The sequence below is a fragment of the Lontra canadensis genome, unplaced genomic scaffold, assembly GCF_010015895.1.
Source record: "Lontra canadensis isolate GAN:19392208 unplaced genomic scaffold, GSC_riverotter_1.0 scaffold9, whole genome shotgun sequence".
Taxonomy (NCBI): domain Eukaryota; kingdom Metazoa; phylum Chordata; class Mammalia; order Carnivora; family Mustelidae; genus Lontra; species Lontra canadensis.
The window spans coordinates 11658536-11684621 of NW_022631003.1; the positions used below are offsets into that span (position 1 = coordinate 11658536).

At 39.3% G+C, this 26086-nt stretch overlaps 1 protein-coding gene across 4 annotated transcripts in view; it reads left to right on the plus strand.

Moving 5' to 3' along the window:
- Positions 1-19022: 19022 nt before the first annotated feature.
- The window catches only part of BEST3 (bestrophin 3), a 37293-nt gene continuing 30229 nt past the window's right edge, over positions 19023-26086 (plus strand). The window contains exons 1-4 of one of the 4 annotated variants that reach the window (XM_032854836.1): positions 19026-19106; positions 20599-20769; positions 23906-24000; positions 24506-24739. In XM_032854836.1, coding sequence (XP_032710727.1) covers positions 20618-20769; positions 23906-24000; positions 24506-24739 — 481 coding nt within the window. In that variant the 5' untranslated portion in view covers positions 19026-19106; positions 20599-20617. Of the gene's footprint in view, positions 19107-20598; positions 20770-23905; positions 24001-24505; positions 24996-26086 lie in introns of those variants that run through there. The other 3 variants (XM_032854838.1, XM_032854837.1, XM_032854839.1) reach the window with 3 other exon arrangements.

Consider the following 26086-nt stretch of genomic DNA (forward strand, 5'->3'; position numbering starts at 1 on the left):
CCGCTGGGGAGAGCAGAGTTGCTATGAAGAGCCTTCCAATTCCTTAATTGTCCTGTTTCCCCTGTGCTTTTGCACTGTTCTCTCCAGATGATAATTTGAATTACTTTGCTAACAATTCATCATGATTCTAAAGGTGGAAATGCCAGGCACTTTCTTTTCAGAAAAGAAGCCTGGGACAGGTGTGTCTTTGGTGCCTTAAGTCAACTTGACAGATTTTCTGGTCCACCTTCAAGAAGAGCCAATGCTGTCAGAATCAAAATCACTATCAAGTAAGAGATATACGACTGATTAGCCTAAGCGACACAGCCTGTGGGCCAGTGTTTATTGGCAACTGGGCTACTTTCTGTGCCCTCAGGCACTGCTGCTGGCTCCTTCGCCAGCAAGCTGGCTGTCAGGAGCCAACTGTCCCTCCCACACACCCCCTCCACTCAAGAGTCAGCATCCAGATGCTACCACTCTTTCCTCCCCGCCTCCCCATATCTGAAATTGCAAGGGTGACCATGTAACTTACTCTCAGAAGCAGAGCAATTTTGAGAGAAAATGAGGGCAGTATTAATAATTACACCAGGACCACAAGGGTAGACGAGAATTGTCCTGGATAAACCAGAACCCTACTTCTCACCACCAAATAGGTGGTGAAAACCTTTTAAAAAGCAACTGACTGAATTAAAACTAGTTTTCTCTTTCTTGGTATGCTTCTGATAAAGCTGGCAATACATACAAATAAATGTATCCTCACATCGCACAGAAAGAAAATATTCCTGAGAGTTTATGTGCTATAGAGTGCCCAAGGAAGCTAGTTAGTTAAGGAAACTTGGGAATTCTTTGGAAATGTAAAACAATCCTTTCACAACACCTTTCCCATGTCTGCTGTTAAGGTTGTAAAATTTAAATTTTCTCTAAGTGTCTCACCAGTACAGCAATCTCTACTGGCCTCAGTTACCCGTAGTAGAATACTTAATTCTCACAAAAACCCTGGGAGAAACTGTAATACGGAGCACAGGGACAGGACTCAGCTCTGTTGAGGCATCCTTCTGGAACGGACACTGCTGCTCATCCTACCAAGGAAATCCTCACTCACGGAGTGTTTGCTCTGGGTTTTACTATTGTAAAATAGCGGGCACTCATTGTGAACAAAAACTGGAAAATACAAAAAAGTGAAAAGCAGGAAAACAAGTTATTCATAATCATTACCTCACTAGTAACTATTATCAGCATTCTGTACACTTAGTTACAGATATTTGTATTTTTTGTAACTTTCTTTTTTACTTAGTTGGGGTCATTCTGTATCATTCTTGCTATTCACTTTAATTATATTACATGTATTTCTCCACGTCATTACAAATTATTTATAAGCATAATTTTAAATAACTCCACAGTAATCCATTATGTGAAGAACATCTTGTTCATTTAACTATTCGCAGCTTATAGGGCATATACGTTTTTTCCCACTTATAAGTAACGTCACAATGAATACTTTATATTAAAAGCTTTTACTGTGCTTTATGTTATTTCTCAAAGCTAGATTCCAGAAACAAATTATCTTAAAATACATGAACATATTTAAGATTCTTGTTATATGTTATAAAAAGCCTTCCAACAGGCTTTTATCCAGTTTATATACCCATCAATAATAAATATGACCCTCGCTAGCTCAGAATCTATTCATATGCGAAACATGATGTATGTCTTTTGTTTTGCCTTTCTTTGATCTCTAGAGAGGCTTAGCTACTTCCCATATATGGCTAACTAATTAGGTTTTCTATTCCACAAATTGTTTATATCATTTGCACACCAGAATTTTTGCTAATGTCACAAATTAGAAACGTGTAGTGTACGTTAAAAAAGCTCTGTATGTTCAGTATTGATAAAAATAACAAAAAGATCCACTAAGAATTATTATGTGGATTATAGAATTAGTATAATACACAATTTCCTATAGAGAGCATTCAAGACATAAGTATATAAGGAACAAAACAGTGATATTCAGTAAGATCCTGACACTAATATTCATCTTCATCAAGAACTGGCAAACCTCTGAGCCAGGGAGGCAGCAAAGACGATGCTGTCAGTGCTGGGCACTGGGTGTCACATTCTAGACTCATTGTCTCCCTTCCCTGAGCGTATTTCTCTGTGCTTGAATATTTAATCATTTCATGCCTCCTGTCATAGACGCTGAAGCAGATGTTATTGTCATTTTTGCAGATGAGAAGTCCAGAATCCAGAGAGGCATGTAACTTGCTCAAGACCATGCAGCTAGAATAGTCGAACGCTTTCTCATTCTAAACCTCGTGATCTTTCCACTCATGTGCTCCCACCTGAAATCAGATGTTTAAAGGCATTCAGAAAAACAAGCAAGCGAGGGCCCTGAAAATATTCCACCATAGCAACTATCAAGTATTAGAGATTCCCTAGCCAGACTGCACTGTGCGTTAGAAACATAAAAACGTTCATTTCACACTCTTGATTATACTTTCTGGTGTTTATAAAAATTCCTCCCTTGCCACAGGCTGGCTCTTCCGGGTACTAGCTTACCTGAAAGGCAGTATAGCACAGTGGGTAAGGGGGCAGGCTCTGAAACCCACCTGCCTGAATGGGAATCCCTGCTTTGCCATTTGCCACATTGTAACCTGGGAACATTACTCCAACGCTCGCCGCCCTCAGGTTCCTGTGGGTAAAAAACAGGGAGGTGGTGGTAATAAGAGGACTTACCACACAGAGTTCTGGGGAAGAGTAAGTGTAGTAATACATGCAAAGCACTCAAAGTGATATCCGGTATATAGAAAATACTCAAGTCATGTCAGTTGTTGCTGTCATTAAATGTATTAAATCATTGAAACTCATTACAGCCCTGACTCTAGGTCTACCCTATTGTGATCTCCCATTTACTGATGAGAAAATGGAGAAAATAGTCTAATTATAATAACATAAATACCATTTAAACCTTAAAAAGGACCCTGGCTATAGATGTGAAGCAGATTTGAAAAACACGTATATATTCACATCAATGGAGTATAAAATGTGAAGGGAGAAAAGTTACTTTTTTTTTTTTTAAGATTTTTTTATTTATTTAACAGATAGAGATCACAAGTAGGCAGACAGGCAGGCAGGGATTGTGGGGTGGAGGGAAGCAGGCTCCCTGCTGAGCAGAGAACCCAATGTGGGGCTTGATCCCAGGACCCTGGGAATCACAACCTGAGCCAAAGGCAGAGGCTTTAACCCACTGAGGCACCCAGGTGCCCCGAAAACTTATATTTTACATCAAAAACAAAATTAAGTAACATTAGAAACTAACATAAAGAGGTTTCTTTGTGTTTGTTGTGTGTTTTTTGGTCAACATTGAATGTGCAAAACAAAACAAAACAAAACAAAGAAAACCATTAAGTGCAAGAAATATTGCAGAGATTTGAAAACAGTTTTCCTAAAAGTCACTGACCTGGAGCAGTGACAGGGATGCTGACAGATATAGCAGTCATCCTCCTTTGTCCTATATAAATGCCACTTGTTCCTATTCTCAGTAGGCTTGAATAGACTTGGTTTCAGATGCCTGTGACTCATATGTGTAAATAATAAATGTATTAAAAACATATTTTGTACATCAACATATACTTTCACTTTGAATGAAAAGTGCACACATACCCAAACATTTTTATTTTAAATCTTTATCCTGAGAACAGCCATATATCAAAATCCTAGGGGAGGTCAATATAACTAAAATAGTTTTATGAATACTGTTCTTAAGAAATATGACCCTCGGGGAAATTGTTATACTCCTCTCCTTCCTCCTCTTTCAAATATGGGAGTAATATGAGTCTTCAGCTGGCGGATGGCCTCCTATCATGTGCCAGGCACCCCAGGTCTGACTCAGGAAGGCAGGTAAAGGAGGGGAGCAGAGGATGAATTGCAAATGTGAAGACCTAGAAGAAGTCACCAGTGAATGGCAATCCAAACGTGAGAAACCTAAAGAAAAGAGGTCAGTGAAGAAAGGAAAGATACAGCAGAAAAAACAAGGGGAATGGATGGAGGTGAGGACTAAAATGGCATGCAAGCCACAACAGATAGGTGAGATTTACCTTTCTAAAAGAAGTCAAGCTACTGAAGAGATCTTTGGGCTGTGCTAAAGACAAATGAAGTGGTTTCTTTCTTTTTTTCTTTTTCCCTTTTTTAAGATTTTATTTATTTATTTGACAGAAAGATATCACAAGTAGGCAGAGAGAGAGAGCTCTCCCCACTGAGCAGAGAGCCCGATGTGGGGCTCAATTCCAGGACCCTGAAATCATGACCTGAGCTGAAGGCAGAGGCTTAACCCACTGAGCCACTCTGGCACCCCTGAAGTGGTTTCTTTCTAAGGGCACTGAAACTATTACATCCAAGCCAAGAGGTATAAAGTATGGCAAAACAAAGCAAAACAAAACAAAACAAAAACAAAAAACAAACCAAAAACACCACAAAAATAAGCTTCTCAGCCTATTGGTGTGTGTTTACAAGTTTTGCACACTCCACGGGACAGGAAGCAAACCACTTACCACTTAAGTTTACTTATATGTAAACTTGGCCTGTGGTTTTTCCTGGTTTTTGTCTACCGGAGCAATTGAATAGCTAGGACATCTATATCCGCAAATCTACAGAAGTGATGTTTTCATCAAACAACCTAGCTGCCTTGTGGATTGTAACCTAAGTGATTCCTCAAACCACTTGGCTTCCTAGATTCACTTTAGCCATCCAGGACATGGTTGGATTTCAAGTCAGTAGTGAGTCTCCCTGAGTAGTGAAGTAAATATTGTGTCCAGAGAAAAGGGAAGAACATTCAGATGGGTGGGGCTGGAGAATGGGCCATGTGAAAAGAGCAGGTTTGCTAATAACACCTCCGAGAGGATGGCTGTTTCCGCCTCACCACTACCCTTCAGTCACACAGACCCACTAAAGTTCCCTGAGTGTGTGTTAGTTCACACCTCTGTGTTCATGCTGCCCTGTGAGAGCAGATTGTAATCTATCCCCACCTGACAATGATGTGTCCATAAGCTTGACTCTCCTTCTAGACAGTGAAGCCCTTGAAGGAAGGGATGGAAGCCTTACTCATAGCTCCCAGCACCAAGATGGACACAGAGCTGGTACTCAACGTCTATAAGCTGAATGAAGGAATCAAATGCTCCAATACCTTTTTTTTTAACCTATGAAACTTTTTTGTTTATGAGACTTTCTTAAAGCCTATAAAGTTAGATGGAATGCATTGTTCCGTGTTCAAAATCACATCAGCCCCTGTGGCAATCAATGGAAAATTATGTAATCTGATTATTTACTATGTCACCAAACCTCCAGAGTTAGACAGAGCCTGGAGGGTTGGACCCAATTAAAAGAGACAGAGAGACATATGAATACTTCACACATGATAAATTAATATAAATAAATTTAAAGGCTATTAAAACTTACAGGTTGACTCTAAAGTAGGTATTCTTCTTTTTTTTTTAAGATTGATTTTATTTATTTATTTGACAGAGCAATCACAAGTAGACAGAGAGGCAGGCAGAGAGAGAGGGAGAAGCAGGCTCCATGCTGAGCAGAGAGCCCGATGTGGGGCTCGATCCCAGGACCCTGAGACCATGACCTGAGCTGAAGGTAGAGGCTTAACCCACTGAGCCACCCAAGTGCCCCTAAAGTAGGTATTCTCAATTTGGAGGCCAAGGATCTTTAGCAAGTATCCTCAGCAAGGATGAACTTCAAGGGGCGTATCTAGGAACCACACACAAAAAATGTCAAAGTCAAAATGAGGTATATGAATACGTGTATTTTGCAAGCGAGGTAGTACATAGCTCATTAGATTCTCAAAGGTGTCTACAATCTAAAACTAATACAATCCATTAATGCAGAGACACTGCAGAAACATGAAAAGAAATCTGCACAAGAATGTTTGTCACAGAGTTTTTTGAAAGTGAAAAACTGGAAACAATCTAAACGGAGTGTTGAACACATACATAACATGTGTGATGTGGGGGCGCCTGGGTGGCTCAGTGGGTTAAAGCCTCTGCCTTTGGCTCAGGTCATGATCCCAGAGTCCTGGGATCGAGCCCCGCATTGGGCTCTCTGCTCAGCAGGGAGCCTGCTTCCTCCTCTCTCTGTGCCTGCTTCTCTGCCTACTTGTGATCCCTGTCTGTCAAATAAATAAATAATCTAAAAAAAAAACAAACAAACATGTGTAATGTGCAGCACACATCTCATAGCATAGTGTTCGGTGGAAGGGCAGATTACCACACAGCATGCATAAGACGGTCTCATTTATGGAAAATAACGTGCATGTGTCTCTAGGCATAGAATGTATCTGGAAAGACCATCACCAAATGTTAACAGTTATTGTTGATGGGTGAAACTTGGGATTTTTCTGTCCTTCCTTTTTATTATCCTGAATTGTTCGAAATTTTGCAGTGAGCATGTTGTCATTTTAACAAAACAATAATACTATTTTCAAGAATTGGAGGGGATGTTTAGAGGAATGTAAGGAAGGCAGAATCATAATTGACAACTACTAGAAACTTGGAAATTATTAGCCTTAAAGTTGGCATTGAAGAGATCACTGCTACTCCTCAGGGAGACACCAGAGTGAGATAAATCTAAGGCTGAGCCAGCATGGCAATTCCTACGTCTGAGTTTGAGAGTGATCAAAAGGGGTGCCTGGGTGGCTCAGTTGTTCAGCATCTGCCTTTGGCTCAGGTCATGATCCCAGGGTCCTGGAATCAAGGCCCAATGGGAGCCCAGCAGGAAGCCTGCTTCTCCCTCTCCTACTCCCCCTGCTTGTGTTCCCTCTCTTGCTGTGTCTCTCTCTGTCAAATAAATAAATAAAATCTTTAAAAAAATAAAAATAAAAAGAGTGTTCAAAAGAAGTGACAACTGGTCTTGTCTAACCCACCATGAACTGGTTTTTCTGTGAAGATGCAAGAGCTCCATACAATAATAAAACCGTATGTGTAAGAAGTAGAAACAATTGCATATTATCATTTACAGTTGTGCCATTCAGCCTCGTATGTGGCATGACCAGTTCCAGGAAGATTTCAAGGTGCTCATCATCTAAATCAGAAACAGATTTGAAATTTTTTTAATGTTTTTAACAGCTTCATTGAGGTAGATTTGACACAATTTTATTTTTTTAATTAAAAATATTTTTAATTCCAGTATAATTAATGTTCAATGCTGTATTAGTTTCAGGCATACAATACAGTGTTTCAGCAGTTCTGTACGTTACTCAGTGCTCATCGGAATAAGTGCACTCTTAATCCCGCTATTTTACCCACTCCGCCACCTCCCCTTGGATAACCACCAGTCTGTTCTCTATAGTTAAGAGTCTAGCTTTTTTGTTTGTCTCTAGAAACTTCTTTCCTCCTAAAAGAACAAAGACCTGCTTTCAACCTTAGGTTTGAAATGTGAAATGTTTATTTGTAAGATCCAAACCCTTCGCAGAAAGTCTATGTGTGAATGCACATTTGTCCTCAGTAACCGCTGCCCCTTTCAATATTTCTTCCTTGAAAGTCTCTGGTTTGTTGTCACAGGTATATGCCCCCAAAACGATGCATTTTCAAAATGTCCCTTCATTTGGTGCCCCCACATCTTGAAATAATGCATTATAGTAATATTTGAGATGGCCAAGGAGAATGCTTTTCTTTTGTCAAGTAGAAGAACAATTACCAAAAGGAAAGCACATTAACTTTAGATAAGAATACATATATATAAGGAAGGTGTGGGTCTAAAAAAATGACACACTTAAAATTATTCATGCCCTTTTGTCTCCTCAAAGCCCTCAGGGATATGCCAGGGGTATGTGTACCCCAACCTGAGAACCACTGCTTTAGTCTACCTCATTTATTCATGGGTGTGGAAACTGAAGTCCCAAACCAAGACTGAACTTAGGTGTTTCAACTCAAAGACCAATGGGTTTTCAGCCCTATCACCTTGCCTTTTATTGTGACATCGGATGTCTTTTTTTCCCTCGTTGAGGTTTGTTTTGCTCATCTGCAAAATGAGAGGGATAGACTAGCTGATCTCAGCACTTGATAGCTTTCCTTTCTTCCTCCAGATCCACTTTCCAAACTTCTATACTCCCCTCTGAATCCCTAAAGGCAGGTATGTTTAAACTGACCTCTGGCTTCTGGTTCGGTACAGGCGGTCGGAGGCCCTGGCAGGACCTTGGAAGGCAGAAGACAAGTAAGACTGGACCATTCTATTCACCTGGCTCCCCTGCTTTGTTACTGTCAATTGGTTGTGTCCTACCCTAGAAGGTACCCACAAATCCTATCCAGTGTCCTTTTCATTCAGCTACCCTCTCTGGGTTCCACTAACCTCTCCATCCCCTCTTTCATTCAGACAGAGGGATGATAACATTTTCCTAGATCATTTCATCCCACTGGATCCCCTCCCCCACATCTTGCCGCACCATTTTCCCATTTCAATTTAATCTTTTCTCTAGGAAGGGAGAGGGACTGGAAACATCTTAATTTAATAATCCCAAATTCCTTCCTTAATCTCTTTTTTTTTTTTGAAAGGGAAAGTATCTACCCGTATTTTCAAAATCTTGCCTCAGCTAAATGTGAAAGCAAGCAAAATAAACAAAAAGAGGTTTTTTTAGAATTTTTTTAAAAAGATTTTATTAATTTTTATTGGACAGAGAGAGAGAGAGACCAATAGACAGAGAGGCAGGCAGACAGAGAGGGAAAAGCAGGTTCCCCGCTGAGCAGAGAGCCCAATGCGGGGCTTGATCCCAGGACCCTGAGATCGTGATCTAGGCCAAAGGCAGAGGCTTAACCCACTGAGCCACCCAGGCGCCCCAACAACAAGGTTTTAAGTGAGAAAGACTTTTCTTTTAACTTATTACTTTGAAGAATTTTAGACTTAGAGACAAGTTGCACCAAATTTCCCATATACTCTTCACCTGGCTTCCCCTACTGTTAACATCTTACCTAACTAAACACAGTGGCCAAAACCAGGAAGTTAGCATTGATACAATACTACTAACTAGTCTGCATACCTTATCCAATTTTGACCAGTTGCCCTGCTCATGTCCTTTTTCTGGTACAAGATCCAATTGTTGTGTTTCCTTAATCTCCTCCAGTCTATAACTGTTTCTCAATATTTCTTTATATCTCATGATCTTGACATTTTCAAAGACTGGTCAATTATTTTGTAGAATATCCCTCAATTAGTCTGATGTTTTCTAGGTATTAAGCTGAGGTTATGCATTTGAAGTAGGAATACAGTGAGAGTGAGGGTATGCCTTTCTCAGTGCCTCATCTTAAGGGTTCTGATGTCAATGACTTTTAATGGTAAAGTTGACTTTGATCACTTGGCTGTACAGTATTAGCCAGGTTTCATCTCTATAAAGTACTATTTATCCTTTTGTAAGTAAAACTATCTTGTTAGGAAATACGTTGAGTTTATGTAAATATCCTATCTCTCAACATTCTTAATCTTCAACTGCTTTTAGTGTCCATTAACTATTCTTGTCTTTGCCTTTTGGTGATTTTCTATTCCTATCATTCCTTCTATATTTATTAAAGAAGAGTTGTTCCTTCTCTCCATTTGTTTATTTATTCAATTATTTATTTGTATCAGCATGAACTCAGGGATATCTATTTCATTTTCCAGGTTATAATCCATTACTATCATTGTTATTTTTTAGCTCAACTTGTCCTACCTTTCATTAGAAGCTCTTTCAAGTGGGTTCCTGTATCATTTTTACACATGCCATCATTTTTTAGTACTTCCATACTTTATGGCACCATAAGCTATTCCAGATTCATTTTGTATTTCTCCTGGAATCAATCATTTCTCACCGAAGCTCATTACTTATTTTTTCTATCCTAGTATACAGATAAAGTAGTTTCAGAATTGCTAACCCACACCCCTGAGGAAAAAAATTTACAAACTAGAGGATAATATTTGCAGGCAATTCTGTCTTTAGCCTTACATTATACAGTCTAAATACTATCTTCCAGAGTTAGTTGATTCTTCCCTAACTTCTTTAGTATGGTTATGATATTCATCAGTAATATTTCTATCCATTTGTTACTCTTTGTATTCCAAATTGGGGTTTCCTCACATCCTGGTTGATTTTAATTCTTTATTTTGAGGATATGTGAAAAGTACTATGGTTTTAAGAGTCAGAGCCATCCAAAACTACAAAACAAAGTATCAGGTAAATGTCATTCTCCCAACCCTGCTACCAACTCCTACTTCCTCATTCCTCCCACCCCACTCCCCCCCAATCCTGAGTAACCAACTTCATTACATTTAATCCTTGTGTATCTTTTGCACAAATGAAGAGATACATATATATTTTATCTCCCCCCTTTTTCTTTCACGAAAGGAGGCATACCGTAGGGACCCTTTCTTTTATTTTTGAGGTACAATTCACAGAATATAAAACTGTCCATTTTAAAGTACACAGTTCACTGGTATTTAGTACATTCTCATACAACCACCATCTCTGCTTAACTCTTTTTTTTTTTTTTAAGATTTTATTTATTTATTTGACAGAGAGATCACAAGTAGACAGGGAGGCAGGCAGAGAGAGAGGAGGGAGCAGGCTCCCTGCTGAGCAGAGAGCCTGATGCGGGACTCGATCCCAGGGCCCTGAGATCATGACCCCAGCCGAAGGCAGCGGCTTAACCCACTGAGCCACCCAGGCGCCCCCTCTGCTTAGATTCATAATATTTTCACTGCCCCAAAAGGAATCCCCATAACCATTAAGAAGTTACTCCCCATTTCTCCTTCCCCACAGTCCCTGCCAATGACTAAACTGTTTTCTGTCTCCATGGACTTACCTAGTCTGGATGTTTAATATAAAAGGAAATCTGCCATATGTGTGACCTTTGTATCTGGCTTCTTTCATTTACCATAATGTTTTTGAGGTTCATCCACATTGTAGCCTGTATCAGTACTTCATTTCTTTTTATGATTAAATAATATTCCATTGTATGGATTTACCACATTTTGTTTATCTGTCCATCAGCTGATGAGCAATTGGGTTGTTTCCATCTTCTGGCTAATGCGAATAGTGTTGCCTTGAACATTCATGCACAAATATTTGTTTGAAGACCTATTTTCAATATTTTGGGATAAAAACCTAGAAATAGAATTGCCAGATCATAGGGTAATTTCATGTTTAACTTTTGGAAGAACCACCAGACCATTTTCCATAGCCGCTGTACCATTTTACATTCCTACCAGCAATGCACAAGGGTGCCAATTTCTCCACTTCCTTGTCTACACATGCTATTTTCCGTGTTTGTTTATTTTTTAATTATAGCCATCCTAGTGGGTGTGAAGCGGTTTTGATGTGCATTTTCCTAATGATTAATGATGTCAAATATCTTCCCATGTGCTTATTTGAATCTTTTGCATTTTGTTTTTTTTTACCCAATATACCCTGGAAGTCACTCCCTATCAATTTATAAAGATCACTCTTAATCCTTTCTGCATCTGTGTACTCCATTTTGTGGACTACCATAGTTTATTCAACCACTGGCCTACATAGAGGCCATTTAGGTTCTTTTCAATATTTTGCAGCTGCAAATAATGCTGCTATTGATTTCTTGATATATATGCATTTTTACCTTATTGGAGGCATGCTTCAAGATGGATTTTTGGAAATGGGATTGTGGAGTCAAAAGTGAGTTAATATGTAATTTTGTTAGATAGTAATGAAGTTTACAAAGAACTATCCTGGTTCTCTTAAATAGTCTAATGATAAACACAACTAAATTAAACTTTTAAAAGATAGGTTTGCAGAAGAGAAGGCAAAGATAAAAAAAAAAAAAACCCTTAGTTTTGTTGGAATGAAAAGGAAACTGTATATAACTTACCTTTCTCTTTGGTCTTCTTGTAACGAGACAGTGCTGTGCTAAGGGAAAAGTAGCCTTGTCCACACACAAACAGACCTCATTTTCTTAAAGCCATGAGGTCTATGAGCTGAGTGCTATTGAGTTTGCTTTTATGCAACTCATTTTTGGGCTTTTAATTTAGTCTCATCATGAGTCTATTGGAAAAACAGATGAGAGTGAATATGAGTCATCCCAAAACTATCAGGGTACATAGAGGGTGTTAAAGAGTAAAGACAAGACTTAATTCTCAATTTACCTCCATTTTTATGTCACAAAAATATTGAAATATATCAGAATGTGCTCTGAAATACCCTTTAACAGAATATCTACACCCCTCATATACTATTACTCTGCTATTGGGATTTAGTCATTAATAGTCCACTAAAGGACCTTGGTAATTTAATCTTCACAAAGAACTATAACCCCTATCCCAGAAGGGCATTCAAGGTAAAGAACCTCAAGGCCCCTTATGTGTACCATAAGTGATATCATCACCACCTAGACCATCATTAAAGGCCATTTACTGTATTCATCCTTTCATTACCCTGCTATTTTAATGGGTGTGCAAGGCATTTGTCACCAGCAAAGTGAGTACTCAGTCCCGTGCCTGGAACAAAATGATGCCAAAGGGTAGTCAATAGGAACTGAAAGGAATCAATTTTTTCCTGCCTCTTTCCTTATTGCTATTTAAAGTACAGTGGTATCCTCAGCTAAATCTCCTTGAGGTCAGTAAAAAAACTTAAAAGGCAGAGTTACGGATGGTTGTCTGGAACCACCCACACCCCTACTCTCTAAATTCCTGAGTTAGCGAAGGATACACAAATTCAGAAGAGAGGTGACCACACAATGCAGGCGTAGCTTCCCACAGTCCAGGAAGAACGCGGAGTCAGTACTCAGAGGTCCCTAAGTGCTCTCAGCCTTTCACTTTCTGGCGCGCTATAAAACCACTGCAGGAAAAATTCCCAGTCTCTTCATTTTCATCCTGTAAGAAGCATTTCTATGAAAAAGATAGGCTAAACATCTGAATAAAATATAGTTCTCTTATTCATTTCACAAGTATTTACTGGGTACCTATTAGATGCCAGACACTTTTCTAGGTGTTAGATATAAAGCAAGTAACAAAATAATGGAATCTGTGCTCGTGAAACTTACATGAAAAAAAAAGTGGAAACCTTTCTAGTCTCTCCTTTAGATGCAGTCATTCAAGAAATATTTATTGAACTAGGAATTGGGTGCACTTTGTTTTCATCAGTGAGCAAAACAGACAGCCCCCTACCCTCATGAAACTTCCAATTTAGTAGGGATGAGTAGACAATAACACAATATATGTGTGAAATAGATGGTACATTTAAAGGAGATATGGATCTCTGCTCAGCGGGGAGCCTACTTCTCCCTCTTCCTCTGCCTTCTGTTCCACCTGCTTGTGTGCTCTCTCTCTGTGTCAAATAGATAGATAGATAGATAGATAGATAGATAGATAGATAGATACAAAGATAGAATCTTTCTTAAAAATAAGGAGATAGGGGAGCCTGGGTGGCTCAGTGGGTTAAGCCTCTGCCTTCGGCTCAGGTCATGATCTCAGGGAACTGGGATCGAGCCCCACATCGGGCTCTCTGCTCGGCAGGGAGCCTGCTTCCCCTCCCCCGTGCCTTTCTGCCTACTGTAATCTCTGCCTGTCAAATAAATAAATAAAATCTTTAAAAAAAATAAAGGAGATAAATGGCGTGGATAAAAAGCAAAAGGATAAAGGGGATCAGGAGTGCAAGGGGGAGAAAGGTGCACTGGGTCAGTGTGCAATTTTAAGTAAGATTATCAGATCATTGAGAAAAGATTTGAGCAAAGATTTGAAAGTGAGGGAGACAACCCCTCAAATACCTGTAAGAAGGGCATTCCAGGCACAAAGATGAGCCATTTCTCAGGCTTTAGGATGGGACCATGCCAGATATGTTCCAGGAAGGAAAGGAGAGGAATGTGACCCATAGGACAGGGAAGAATGATAGGAAAAAAACCCTGAGAGGAAATGGGGTCTTGCAGCCATGAACCTTGTGGACAGTTTAAGGACTTGAGCTTTTAAGAGGGAGCCATGGAGGGGCTTTGAGCAGAGGAGTGACACCACTCGCCTGACCTACCTGTCAGTATGAGCACTCTGCCTTCTTGTCAGAGGACAAAAGAGAGCAAGTGGAGAGCAGGGAGGTGTGTTGGGAAGCTGCCAGAACAAGCTGGGAGAGCGATGATGGTGGCTCAGGGGAGGCGGGAGAGGAAGACCAGGCACGTGAGAAGAGAGTGAGGTGACAGATTCTGAGTCTATTTGGAAAGTGGAGGGTTTGTGGAAGACTGGCCTGTGGTAGGAAAGAAAGAGAGGACTCCAAGGTTTTTACCTTTTGCAAGGAAGGAATTTTCATCGATTGACATGAAAGGTGGCAGATGGAGCATTTTCTAGGAAAAAGATCAGGAGTCCAGTTTGGGGCACGTTGGATTTGAGATGTTGATGAGAATATGATAAACATTCTGGAGTTGGATAAAAGATCTGAGGTGGAGGAATAGATTTGGAAGTGGTATTAAATAAGATTTTTATTGCATATGATTAAATATGAAAATAGGGATGTTATTTTAAAAATACAAAAATATATGGAACATAAACTGAAGTTTCTCCTTCATTCTCTTACTCCAAACACACTGCCCTCTCCAGCAATAGCCATTAAGCAGCAACCCACCATGTGAGAGAACCAGAACCAACATCTGTATTTCATTTCCACATGCATTTTACCTCAGATGGAAAGGTGTCTTAGAGGTATCCAGAGATTTATGCTCGGAATTTTTCTATTTACCTATATCTTCCCTTTGCCGCATAGTTCTATAATTTCCAGATGGCCACCTTCTACCATTACGGTGGTAAAGTAACAGAATCTCTCAGCTGTTTGGAATAAACAATATATTTGGATTTGCATATACAAATATTAGAATACAAAATATTGTTTATACAAAAAAGTATAAGCAGTATACTTTTTCATGTAAAACTATACTGCTCTTGGGGCACCTGGGTAGCTCAGTGGATTAAGCCTCTGCCTTCGGCTCAGGTCATGATCCCGGAGTCCTGGGATCGAGTCCTGCATCAGGCTCTCTGCTCGGCAGGGGCCCTGCTTCCCTCTCTCTCTCTCTCTCTGTCTGCCTCTCTGCCTACTTGTGATCTCTCTCTGTCAAATAAATAAATAAAATCTTAAAAAAAAATATACTGCTCTTTAGTTGGTTTTATGTTGCAGGGTTTTTGGTTTTTTGTTTTTTCCTTTAGAGATCAGGAATGTACCTGAGCTAAGCAGTCCCATCCATTATATTTCAATTATAAGAAATATAATTGATTAGAAAGCACAGGATACACTTTAAGCACCATAGTAAGAACCCTCTAGACTCTAGGCTTCCATCGCTAAAATAGAACAACATATCTGTACCGGCCATTAGAAAAAGATAACCTTCAGAATTTGAACTAATGCATTGCTGTTCTGCTGAGTTGGCAATTACTCGGTGTAAAGAAAGTGATGATGACTCCTCAAATATCCAGTCCCTTAGGAGCTTAGAACTTCATCTGTAATAAAATTCAATAGCCTTTCTAATCCTAGACGTTCTCTATTTCTCCCCTGAAGTCAAAAAGAAAAAACTTAACTAACCCCACTTTGGTTTGACTTTTAGCTGCGTTCCATCACCAACACCACGTATCAGAAACCTCCATACATCTGGACTGACACATGGCTTGTCCCAGTCAGCTGCTTCACAGCAACCAGTAAATAGGGAAAGAGAAGCAAGAGAGAGTAAAGCAGGAGTTCTCAAGAAGCTTACAGCCCCTCTGAGCCCACTGAAAATTAACTGTAGGGAAAAAATATCACTGTGCATGCTCTCAAACCAACTGAGCCAGGGTACCCTGCTGTAGGAAAAAAAAAAAAAAAGGATGAATGAATGCTCTCAATTGAAAGTTTACCCTATGAATTTTTCTTGGGCTTCAGCCCTGACTACTATCTTTTTTAGAGAGCCAGCATATTGCAAAATGAGCAAGTGCCAGAAAAAGTATTATTAACAGAAAACCTGAGGATTATCTAATCATACATAATTCAACAACTTGACTTTTTATGGGCCCATGAGCTTCTACCTGTGATTTTACTTTGCACCCATTTCTTTCTGATAAGATGTTCTTATTTACAGGATCAAATCAAACATCAAAGTTGCATGGTGCTCTACAGAGAACCGTGTCACTTGAACAAATTTCAAATCATATTCTGTAGTTCTTGTTAAGCAAGTGGGCTCAAAGGACAAAGGAAGAGTCCTAGAAGACACCTCTTTCCTCTTCCTTTCACTCCCCACCAAGCCCCTGCAACTTTTTTTCCCTCCTGTGGTAGTTTTCCTCTGGGCTTTCTCTCACCGTCCTTCCTCTGCATTCCACTCACCCACCACCCCAGTTCCTACAAGAACAGCCATAATAACTCCAAACTGGTTCCCTTCCTATACTCCCTGTCCACTCAAATCCATCACATTCTGTCTGCACATTCTTTTTGTAACACAGAGTTTTTTCAAGCCCTTATCCTGTTCAAACATGTTTACTGATTCCTTATTCCTTATTTAATAATGTAAGTAGAGCGCCTGTGTGACTTAGCTCATTAAGCGTCTGGGTTTGGCTCAGGTCATGATCCCAGGGTCCTGGGATTGAGCCCCGCGTCAGGCTCCCTGCTTAGCAGGAAGCCTGCTTCTCCCTCTTCCAGTCCCCTTGCTTGTGTTCTCTCTCTTGGTAGGTCTCTTTCTGTCAAATAAATAAAATCTTAAAAAAAAATACCTTTCTTTAAAAACAAAAGGATTTCTCTCATCAATGAAATAAGTAGAAGAGTTTAAAATGAATGTAGGGCTTTTTAAAAAGCTGGCTCTCCTCAAGGAATTGGCAATGCTACTTCAGTTTATTCTTGTTTGCCTTTGAGGAATGACCAGTGATTTATCCAGACACCTACGGATTAATATCAGTATTCTCATCACTTAGAAATGATCCCTTGTTCTTTTTTTATGAATTTTCCTGTCACTGGATCATTACTGGAATCAAAGACAAATGTGTTTATTAGGATCAATGAGAGTCAGAGTGGTCAGGATCACATTACCTGATGTTTACTGTCAAAATATGACTGGAATAGTATAAATATATATATGTGTGTTTGTGTCTGTGTATATACATATATTTACACACACACACACATATACAAAAAGAGATGTCTATCATATCGTTTACTATTAATTATAGGAATTAAAATATTTTCTGCAGAAGTCTGGAAAGATGAACTCTGTGCCCAATGATTATCACTCCTCCAGGGTAGCAATATAGAGTATAACTCTGTTCTTTATACGTTGTTTTACCTTTATTTTTTAATAAGCATATGTTACTTTCAGAATCTGGGAAAATGTCTATTTTTAACAAGAAACTTTAAAGTTTTCTTCAAAAAGTCATATGAGCAGTTAACTGTGCCATTTGGCGTTTGTTGGATATTTGGAAATAAGCTATAGTGGCTTGTCCCCTCTAATGAGTTCATCTCTGAACGGCATCTTTCTGGACATTGTTAGAAATAGCCCCCAGACTCAGAGCTCAATAATGATAGTTTGTTCATTTAGTCTAATCATTATTGACTAACGTGCATTTCAAATGCAATCTCAACCATTAATTAATCATTCCTTAAAACAGTGCAATGGGAAAGATAAGCATCACTAACGTTGTTTAAAAGTGAGACCAGCCAATAGTGCCCCATAGAGGAGGCCCACTCCCCCGGTTCCAAGGTCCTTACTGCTGGGAATCCTGCCATGTTTCAGTAGGAGACACAAAAGTGAGAATTTTTTTTTAAATACCCTCCATGTTTCTATTTCATAAGCACTCGGGTTTAGATTTACTCAAACTCTGTAACACTGATCAGTCTTGCAAACCCTTATAAACGCACCATCAGGTCTAGTCAACCACTTCCCATGGCAACCACATGTAAAACGTGCATCATGATATATGTGCTTTTAAAATGTTCACAAATTCCCCCAAATGTACTCACAGAAGCATCATAGTGATGATAAGAGGTTAATCAAACAATAGATGCATATTGAATATCCATTATCCACTTAATTCTGGAACTGTGAACAGGGATGGGGCAAGATATTAGACACCTATGCTCTGTCTTTGCTCTGGGGTACTTATAGTTTGATAAAGAAACCAGGCAAATGCATATAAAACTTAAAAATGCTATTTAAAAAAACCTTTTCAATGTATATTCCTCAACTTCAAAATAAGCATTTTTTTTTATCCTTTCCTCACAAAAATATATGTCTTTTGTTGTTATTTCAGTTAAACTAAAGTTGCAATGCTTGGGGCACACATTACTTTAGAAGGTTGCAAAGGCCCTGAATTATTTATTTCACTATTTAGAGAATGCCAATGTATTCCCTCTCTCAAGAAGAAAACTATGGAAGCCATTTTGTATTATTAAAATATTTTCCTAGCTGCCCACAGAAGGGTAACAAATGTAATGAATCCGTGTGCTGTTTTCCACTGCACTAAGCCATCACACATAATAATTCTCTTTGCTTTTCTAAAATACGCACACGCACGTGCCCACACATTCACAAACACACATGCTTGTTGCTTTGAAGGGAAGATCATTCTCGATACCTCTCAAACGGGTGAAAATCTTGTATATATTCTCATCTGCCCCAGTTTATGGCCTCACAACAACTCACTCTTCATCCTAAGCACACACAGACTACCCCGATTCCCCCTTTGTGGCCAGTGAACTTCTAAACAGAACACTTCAGGGGAAAATGGATCTGTCTTCCTTGATCCCAGGGTAGAACCAAAATGAAAATACCAAGACTTCAAGGGCCCAACCTCCTTCACGTCACCTCCGACTTCTCATTCAAAGGGGTACTTTGGACGGCAGGTGGAGTTATAATTATAGAGTAGAAAAAAGCTACATCAGCAGCTGTTGCTTCTGTTTGTTCCCGGCTATAACTGTCATCAGTGGGCAAATTGGCATAAACAGGCCTCCGCAAGTGGAAAAATATTTAACTCCTGGACTTGTCACCCTCTGGGTCTTCTCGGTGGCCAGAGAAGGAGAGGAAATCTGAGCGAGCACGAGCGAAGCAGGAAGCCGAACGCAGCACCGACCTAAAGGCTCCTCTTCAGGGGGAGCCTGAAATTGCAAGATTTTCTTTCCTGCCGGAGCCTCCAAACCCAAGAAATAGGTTAGTGCACAAAGAGTACCCGTGTATTTTCATTCTGACCTCTACTCTATCCGATCTTAATTTTTCTGACGGCTGAAACAGATGAGAGAGCTGTTAAACCAAGTTGAGGACTGTTATCTAAAATGAGACTGCCCATGAGAACAAATTATGAAATGGGCTTAATTTATTATGCTCCTCTCCCCCCATTTTGGCTCTACTCACATTAGACAGACAAGGTAAAGATGGGAAAATTAGACTGGTTTTGTGGCACGATTGCCGTCCTCTTGTAATGCCACTTCCTTATGCCAAAAAGCCCCGATTTCTTTACTAACATCAGTGATGTTGAAAGTTTAAGTTTGTGAATGTAGTGCCAGAGTTTTATTTCTTCGGGGAAACTAGGCAAATCAGAATTGGATTGTTTTCTCACCTCTGAATAAAGACAGGAAGTTTTCTCGTTTAGATAAAATGTGTGCTGCAGGCTACTTCCTGTAAGAAATCTGCTAGAGGATTTATTTCCTGTGTCTAGCCCAAATCTCTCTAAAACCTCCATAATTTCCATCTAAGTAGCTCTCTGTAAGACCCTCCTCACGGATCATTTTGAAGCAAAAAAGACTTCAAAGACCTCTCATGTTATCTGTTTATGCTCCATGTTAGAGAGTAGTGGTGCTGGATTAGTTCAAGGCCATCTCAGAACTTGAATGTTTGCTGTCTTGTTGAAAAGCAATGGAATTCCAGAGAACTCACTGGAACGAGGCACTGGGGTCCTATTCTCATCCTACTCACATCTACGGAACAGATCCAAGTAGAGAGAGCCCAAATCGGGGCCTCATTTTGGTCAGTTCCAAACAGAAAGTGAACCTCCCTAGGTATTTTATGATGATTTTTCCAGGGAAAAGTCCACTACTATCGTGGTGACCCTTCCTTGAAAAGTGTATAGAGGGCTCCCCATGCACTTGGAGGCCCACTACAGAGGTATCCACATCCAACTAAAGCCACCAAAAGTGACCCATGAATTAAATTCCCACAAGAGGCTTGCTTCTTTTCAACAGTATCTCCTGATTTCTAAGTAGAGAGCCATAAATTCCCCCTCAGGAAATTTAAGGGTGAAATAGATACTTCTTTACATACCTTAGCAAATAAAGACCCAAAGAGTACATTTGGCTGGTGCTTTTGGAAATGTCAATTTATATAGCATTATCGATACCCTAAATCTTCCCATGAATTAAGAAAACACACAACACATTTCTTAGATCACATTTGTTCATTTAAATATTACTAAGTGAGGACTATAAAACCTGGATAACATTTAGAAATGAGTGCAAGTTCCAATATCACCCTTTCCTACTAAAAGATTCAGCAAGGCAAAGGTGCTTATCGCCAAATTCCAAATCGGTTAAACAGAGCAAGGCAGAATGGGGAGATGGCTGGTTAGTGGCTTGAGTCTGAGACATAGACTTAATGCTCAAACTTAAACATTGCTTTTTACTTGTGTTTTGTCTTCTTGCTCTTCTAGACAAAAAAAGCTATCCAAGATGACTGTCACGTACTCCAGTAAAGTAGCAAATGCGACTTTTTTTGGATTTCATAGGTTACTCCTCAAGTGGAGAGGCAGCATCTACAAACTACTGTACAGGGAATTTATTGTCTTTGCTGTTTTTTACACGGCAATAAGTTTGGTATACAGGTACCTTCCTTTGCATGTCTCCTATGGCCATCAGATATCATGGAAGAATACAGTCTCAAAAATCAGAGCCTTTGGTTGCCGCTGACTCTTGCATTATGTAATCTCCTCCTTTGCATGATCCACTCTTGCCTTCATCACCTCAGGACACGGTATTTTAATCCACACCTAACCATGCTCAGGATGTTAAGTAGACCCTAACTATCATATTCAGGTGGCTCTCATTCCAGCCCCGTGTTAGCTGATCACAATGAGTCATGCTGCCAGACTTCGCCAGAGGTATAAAAGGGAAGATTTATACTTAAATACTCAGCGATGATTTGGAATGGCAAAGGCCACAGACAAATAATCACTTGTGCCCATCGCAGCTATGTCATTGATAATGTCAGTTTGTAATTTGACAGCTTATAGCAGCTACCTGCATAATGAACGTGTTTGAGAATGGTATATATCAGGCAACTTTCCTTTCTTTTGCCTGGAATGACAAGATCTTATCCAGGATGGTGCCTGCCAATCTTACCTATACCTCAACTAAATAAAGGCCTGAAAACTAATTTATTTTGTTGATATCTTCTGAGTTTGGGGTGTGTTATATTCACAATAGAAAATGTTTATTCTTTACAACATCACAACCTACGCCTGTCAGACTGACAGAGAATCTGAGCAAAATCATGTCCAAGAAATACTTTCATGGCTAAAATCATGGTCTTAATAAAATTTTATCAATAGTACAAAAAAATTTGTGAGTTTTCTTTTTTTTAATTAAAATTGATTACATTCATTTCTACTCTGGGGGAAGTTAGAACTTAAAATAAAAAAGCTAAAGGTTTTTGAGGCTGTATTTCCTCCTTTTCTATGTAGTTCAGTTTGTTCTTTCCCGCATACAGATGAACAAATTTGTGTTATCATTGCTCTTACCTGCCTTCTTCTTTGCAGCAGCAGGACTCTATCTGAAGAAGAGGGATAATTTGGCCAGCCGATAATTATCAAAAGTAGAATAGGAAGAGCTGTTTTGCTGCCTATCAAAATATCTGTAAAGGGAAAGTTTTATTTACAAACCTCTAATCTTCTTTCAGTTGTGTCTTATAAATACAATATTATTTGGACAATTTATTTTTGTGTCATCTAATCCTTCAGAATATGAAATGGTGGAAGGCACATGACGTTTCAGAATAATTGTCTCATTAGTTTATTTTTACTAATGTGAGTTTATTGCTGCTACCGCTGCTTAGGATAGAAGAGCACTTAGAACAGCTGCATCCTAGCCAGAAATCCTCCATGGGGCCTCCATTTTTGCTCTAATATCTTATTTATACCCCATAAAATAGTATGCATATATTTTTTTAAATTTTTTAGACCAAAAAGTACTTACATTTATAATAATGATCAATTGTGCAAGTCATTCTTCATTTTTTAAATGTTCAACTATAAAATCTTATTAAAATAGATGTTTAATCTTGATTAAAGGCATACCAAGAACTATAGGCTGACTTTACCGAGAAAGTCAAACATACCTGTAGAAAAATATAGACCAGTGTCATTCTCATGTGTACTAATAATCTTACATTTTAAAATTCTGTTTTAAGCAAATAATTACACTTAGCAAAAATCGTAAGTCAAAGACAGAATTCATTTCTTTGATTATATCTCTTTTTACTTTTGGATGAACTTGACAAAACCGTCATTTTAGTACTTTCTAGCTACTAAACTTTCTATGTAGCTAATAGCTGAATATTTTTTCCTTTGGCCAATTATTAATAACAGCCTCTTTAATCAATTAAGTATGACACCATATGTTAAGTAGTTATATATATAATATATTATTTAAGCTTCATAACATTCCTAACACATAGTTATTATTATTCCCATTTACAAAAAATGGGAAAACTGAGGCTCAGAGAGATTTAAAGATAGGTTCCAAGTCCAGATCTTTAAGTGGCTGATCCGGAATTCAAACCTGGGTTCCTCTGACCTTATGGCCTGTGCTTTCCACATTTAAATCATCTTTGACCATTTCTATTTGAGTATCAGAAACTGTTCTGGCTGTGACTTGTCATTGGCATGACCTTGACACGCCTGCACAACCTGTTCCTAACTTCAGAATTTCTGACACTTCCTCCAAAGCCAAGGCAGGAATTCCAAGCTCACCCTGCACCCCAAGCTCACCCTGCACCCCAGAATCCTCTCAGCACCAGCCTTTCATCTGCAATCTGGCCGGTGGCTCCCTGTTACCTCATTATCCCTCTGCTTCCCTTACCCAAGTTCTCCTGACTCAAACACACCCTTGGCACATGTTATCATGGATTTCCAAGGGATTTCTTCTTCCCTTGGAACAGCTGTTCTCATTCTTTCATGCAAATTCATCTGTGTTGTTCCTCTTTCTAGATCTTGACCGTGACTTGAGACCTTTCTTCTACCTCTGAATCCCCTCCCTATAATATAAACATCAATAATAGTTTCATTAAATGAATTTATGTCAAACAATACCAGAAAATGAGTTTTGGTCAGATCTGTAATATAACTTTTTATATTTATATTATAGAACTACAAACCCACCAAATATAGTAATAAAAAATTTTACTTCTAGTTATATCTGCATTGTTTTATATTTTAACTAATTATAGGCTGTGAAATAAACAGTTATAATATCCCTTGAAGTATAGCACATATGGTCAAGAATGTGCTAAGTAGCATATTCAGGGAAGAGGAAGATCAAGATGTCAAATTTAGGGCTATTATTTAGTAATTAATTTAATAACTGTAATTCACTTAATCAAGACACTTTTTTTTAAAGCATACCTGACGAATAATTGAAAATTGGACGCTTTCATGAGGTATTTTGGTCTAAATCCAATGTATTCATCATACAAAAGCTTAAAATGTAAAGTATTTAAAAATAAAAGTTAATAAACCCAACTGTCTAATGGCCAATAACATTCATGTACTAAAAACATTGGTACTTGAACCATTCGGCAATTAAAAAGCCTTTGAGATACATCAGCTCAGGTAGGAAAAAAGTTATTGTGCCTTAAAAAAAATTACAATTATTTGTGCTTAATTGTTTGCACTGAATATCACTTGCAAAGCAGGTGCAGAAGTATTATATCATAAAGGGCTATGCATTTTATTTTTGCTCCAGATTGTTACTTACAGGAGCCCAAAAACGTTACTTTGAAAAATTATCAATTTACTGTGACAGATATGCTGAACAAATTCCAGTAACCTTTGTGCTTGGTAAGTATAGGTCACACACAGAATGCAGCCACACAGCTGTCTCCGTTAGGATGACACCGATGACTCTGCATGGGAGTGTTTCCAAGCTGAGAGGCATGCCTGAAAAGCCACTGCTTGCAATAGAATCCCAACCACCCGTAAGGTTTTCCTTCAGGCCTGCTTTGGCTAAATTAACCCCAAACGAGTTTGAGGTAATCATTTGCGATTGGACAATCAAGCTTCCTCTTCACTAACGCTCCATTTTTGCTGCCAATATTTAAACTCTAATACCCACTCACTGGGTGCTAAGGCCTTGCCAGGCACAAATTACTTATTTATTTATTCATTTATTTATTTTTATTTATTTATTTACTTATTTACTTATTTTGGAGGGCGAAATTCTAAGATACAGATAGCAACATATTTTTACATCCCAATCCCTAAAAAAGCTGAAATTCTGCTAAAAGCATCAGGGTCACCATGTATGCTGCAAGAAATGGCTCTATCGTTTCCTGTCATTTTACAGGGTTTTATGTCACTCTGGTAGTGAACCGATGGTGGAACCAGTTTGTGAATCTGCCCTGGCCGGATAGGCTGATGTTCCTCATCTCCAGCAGTGTTCACGGAAGAGACGAGCACGGGCGCCTGCTCAGAAGGACGCTGATGCGCTACGTCAATCTCACATCTCTACTTATCTTCCGCTCTGTGAGCACCGCTGTGTACAAAAGGTTCCCAACCATGGACCACGTGGTTGAAGCAGGTATGTTGAATGCCTTTGCCCTCCGTGGACTCCCCTCAGCCTAGATGGGAACCTCCAAAATTCCTCTGAAATTTTATTTATTTATTCATCCAAGAAACATTTACTGATTACTTCCTATGTGCCCCAAACAATCTTCAGAGGCAAAAATGAGTAAGACATAGTTACTGCTCTCAAGAAGTTTCCTAGGGGCGCAAAAGAGAAGAAGTGGCAGAGAGTCAACTTCAAATTAAGTGGCAAAGAGTCACATGGCCTTTAGGTAAATATACTATAACAATAATTACTGTATTTATTAGAACCATGTTAATATCAGCTGACCTTTTCTAAAAGCCAATTCTAGCAGGAACCAACCATGAGTTTTTGTCTAGGCAGTGTGGCTCTGGTCTCTCTTTGACCCCTCAAAGTAGATGCAGTTGGGGACGCCTGCCTGGCTCAGTCTGCTGAAGGTGCAACCCTTGATCATGGGGTTGTGAGCTCAAGCCCCACACTGGGTGTGGAGGTTACTTTAAAAAGAAAAAAAATCTAAAAAAAAAAAAAAAAAGATGCATTTGTTCACCCCTCACTCCTGGGCACAGTATGCTGGGAACAAGTCATGTTGGGAGGATGGTTCTCTTTGGTATGTTAATATTTAGGAGAGAAGCTGTCAGAGCAGACCTCAATGGGTTGAGGATTAAATGAGATCATTGAGGGCAGGCACCAAATAAAAACTGGTAGTTGTGCTTGGTGGTTGTTTGTCAGTCTGATAGTTTGTTGGGACAGATTAATGAATACACATTTTAAAACCATGAGGTGGGGCGCCTGGGTAGCTCAGTTGGTTAAGCAACTGCCTTCGGCTCAGGTCATAGTCCTGGAGTCCCAGGATCAAGGACCACATCAGGCTCCCAGCTCCATGGGGAGTCTGCTTCTCCCTTCAACCGTCTCCTTTCTCATGTTCTCTCTGTCTCTCTCTCAAATAAATAAATAAAATCTTTAAAAAACAAAAACAAAAAACGTGAGGTGATTCTGCCTTTATATTGAGTACAGTCTCAAATTAGGTTGCTGTATCCAGGCTCCTTTTCTGAGATGGCCTTAAAAACAGATTTTTTTAAAAAAAGATTGATATTTGAGGGCTTTTTTGAAGAGGTTTTTATGCATGGGCATAACGAGCCTTGTGCTGACTTCAGTGACTTTGGTTTGTGTGGACAGAACTGACTGGAGCCATGAGAGTGCCTAGGCCTGTGCAGGTGCCTGTGGGGCCTGGTTCCCTGACATCACAGGGAACATATCAGTACTGTTCTCACTCCCTCTGAAGTGTTCTCACAAGAAGCAGAAAAAGCAGTAATTGGACAGCTTGTAGCCACAGGGACATAA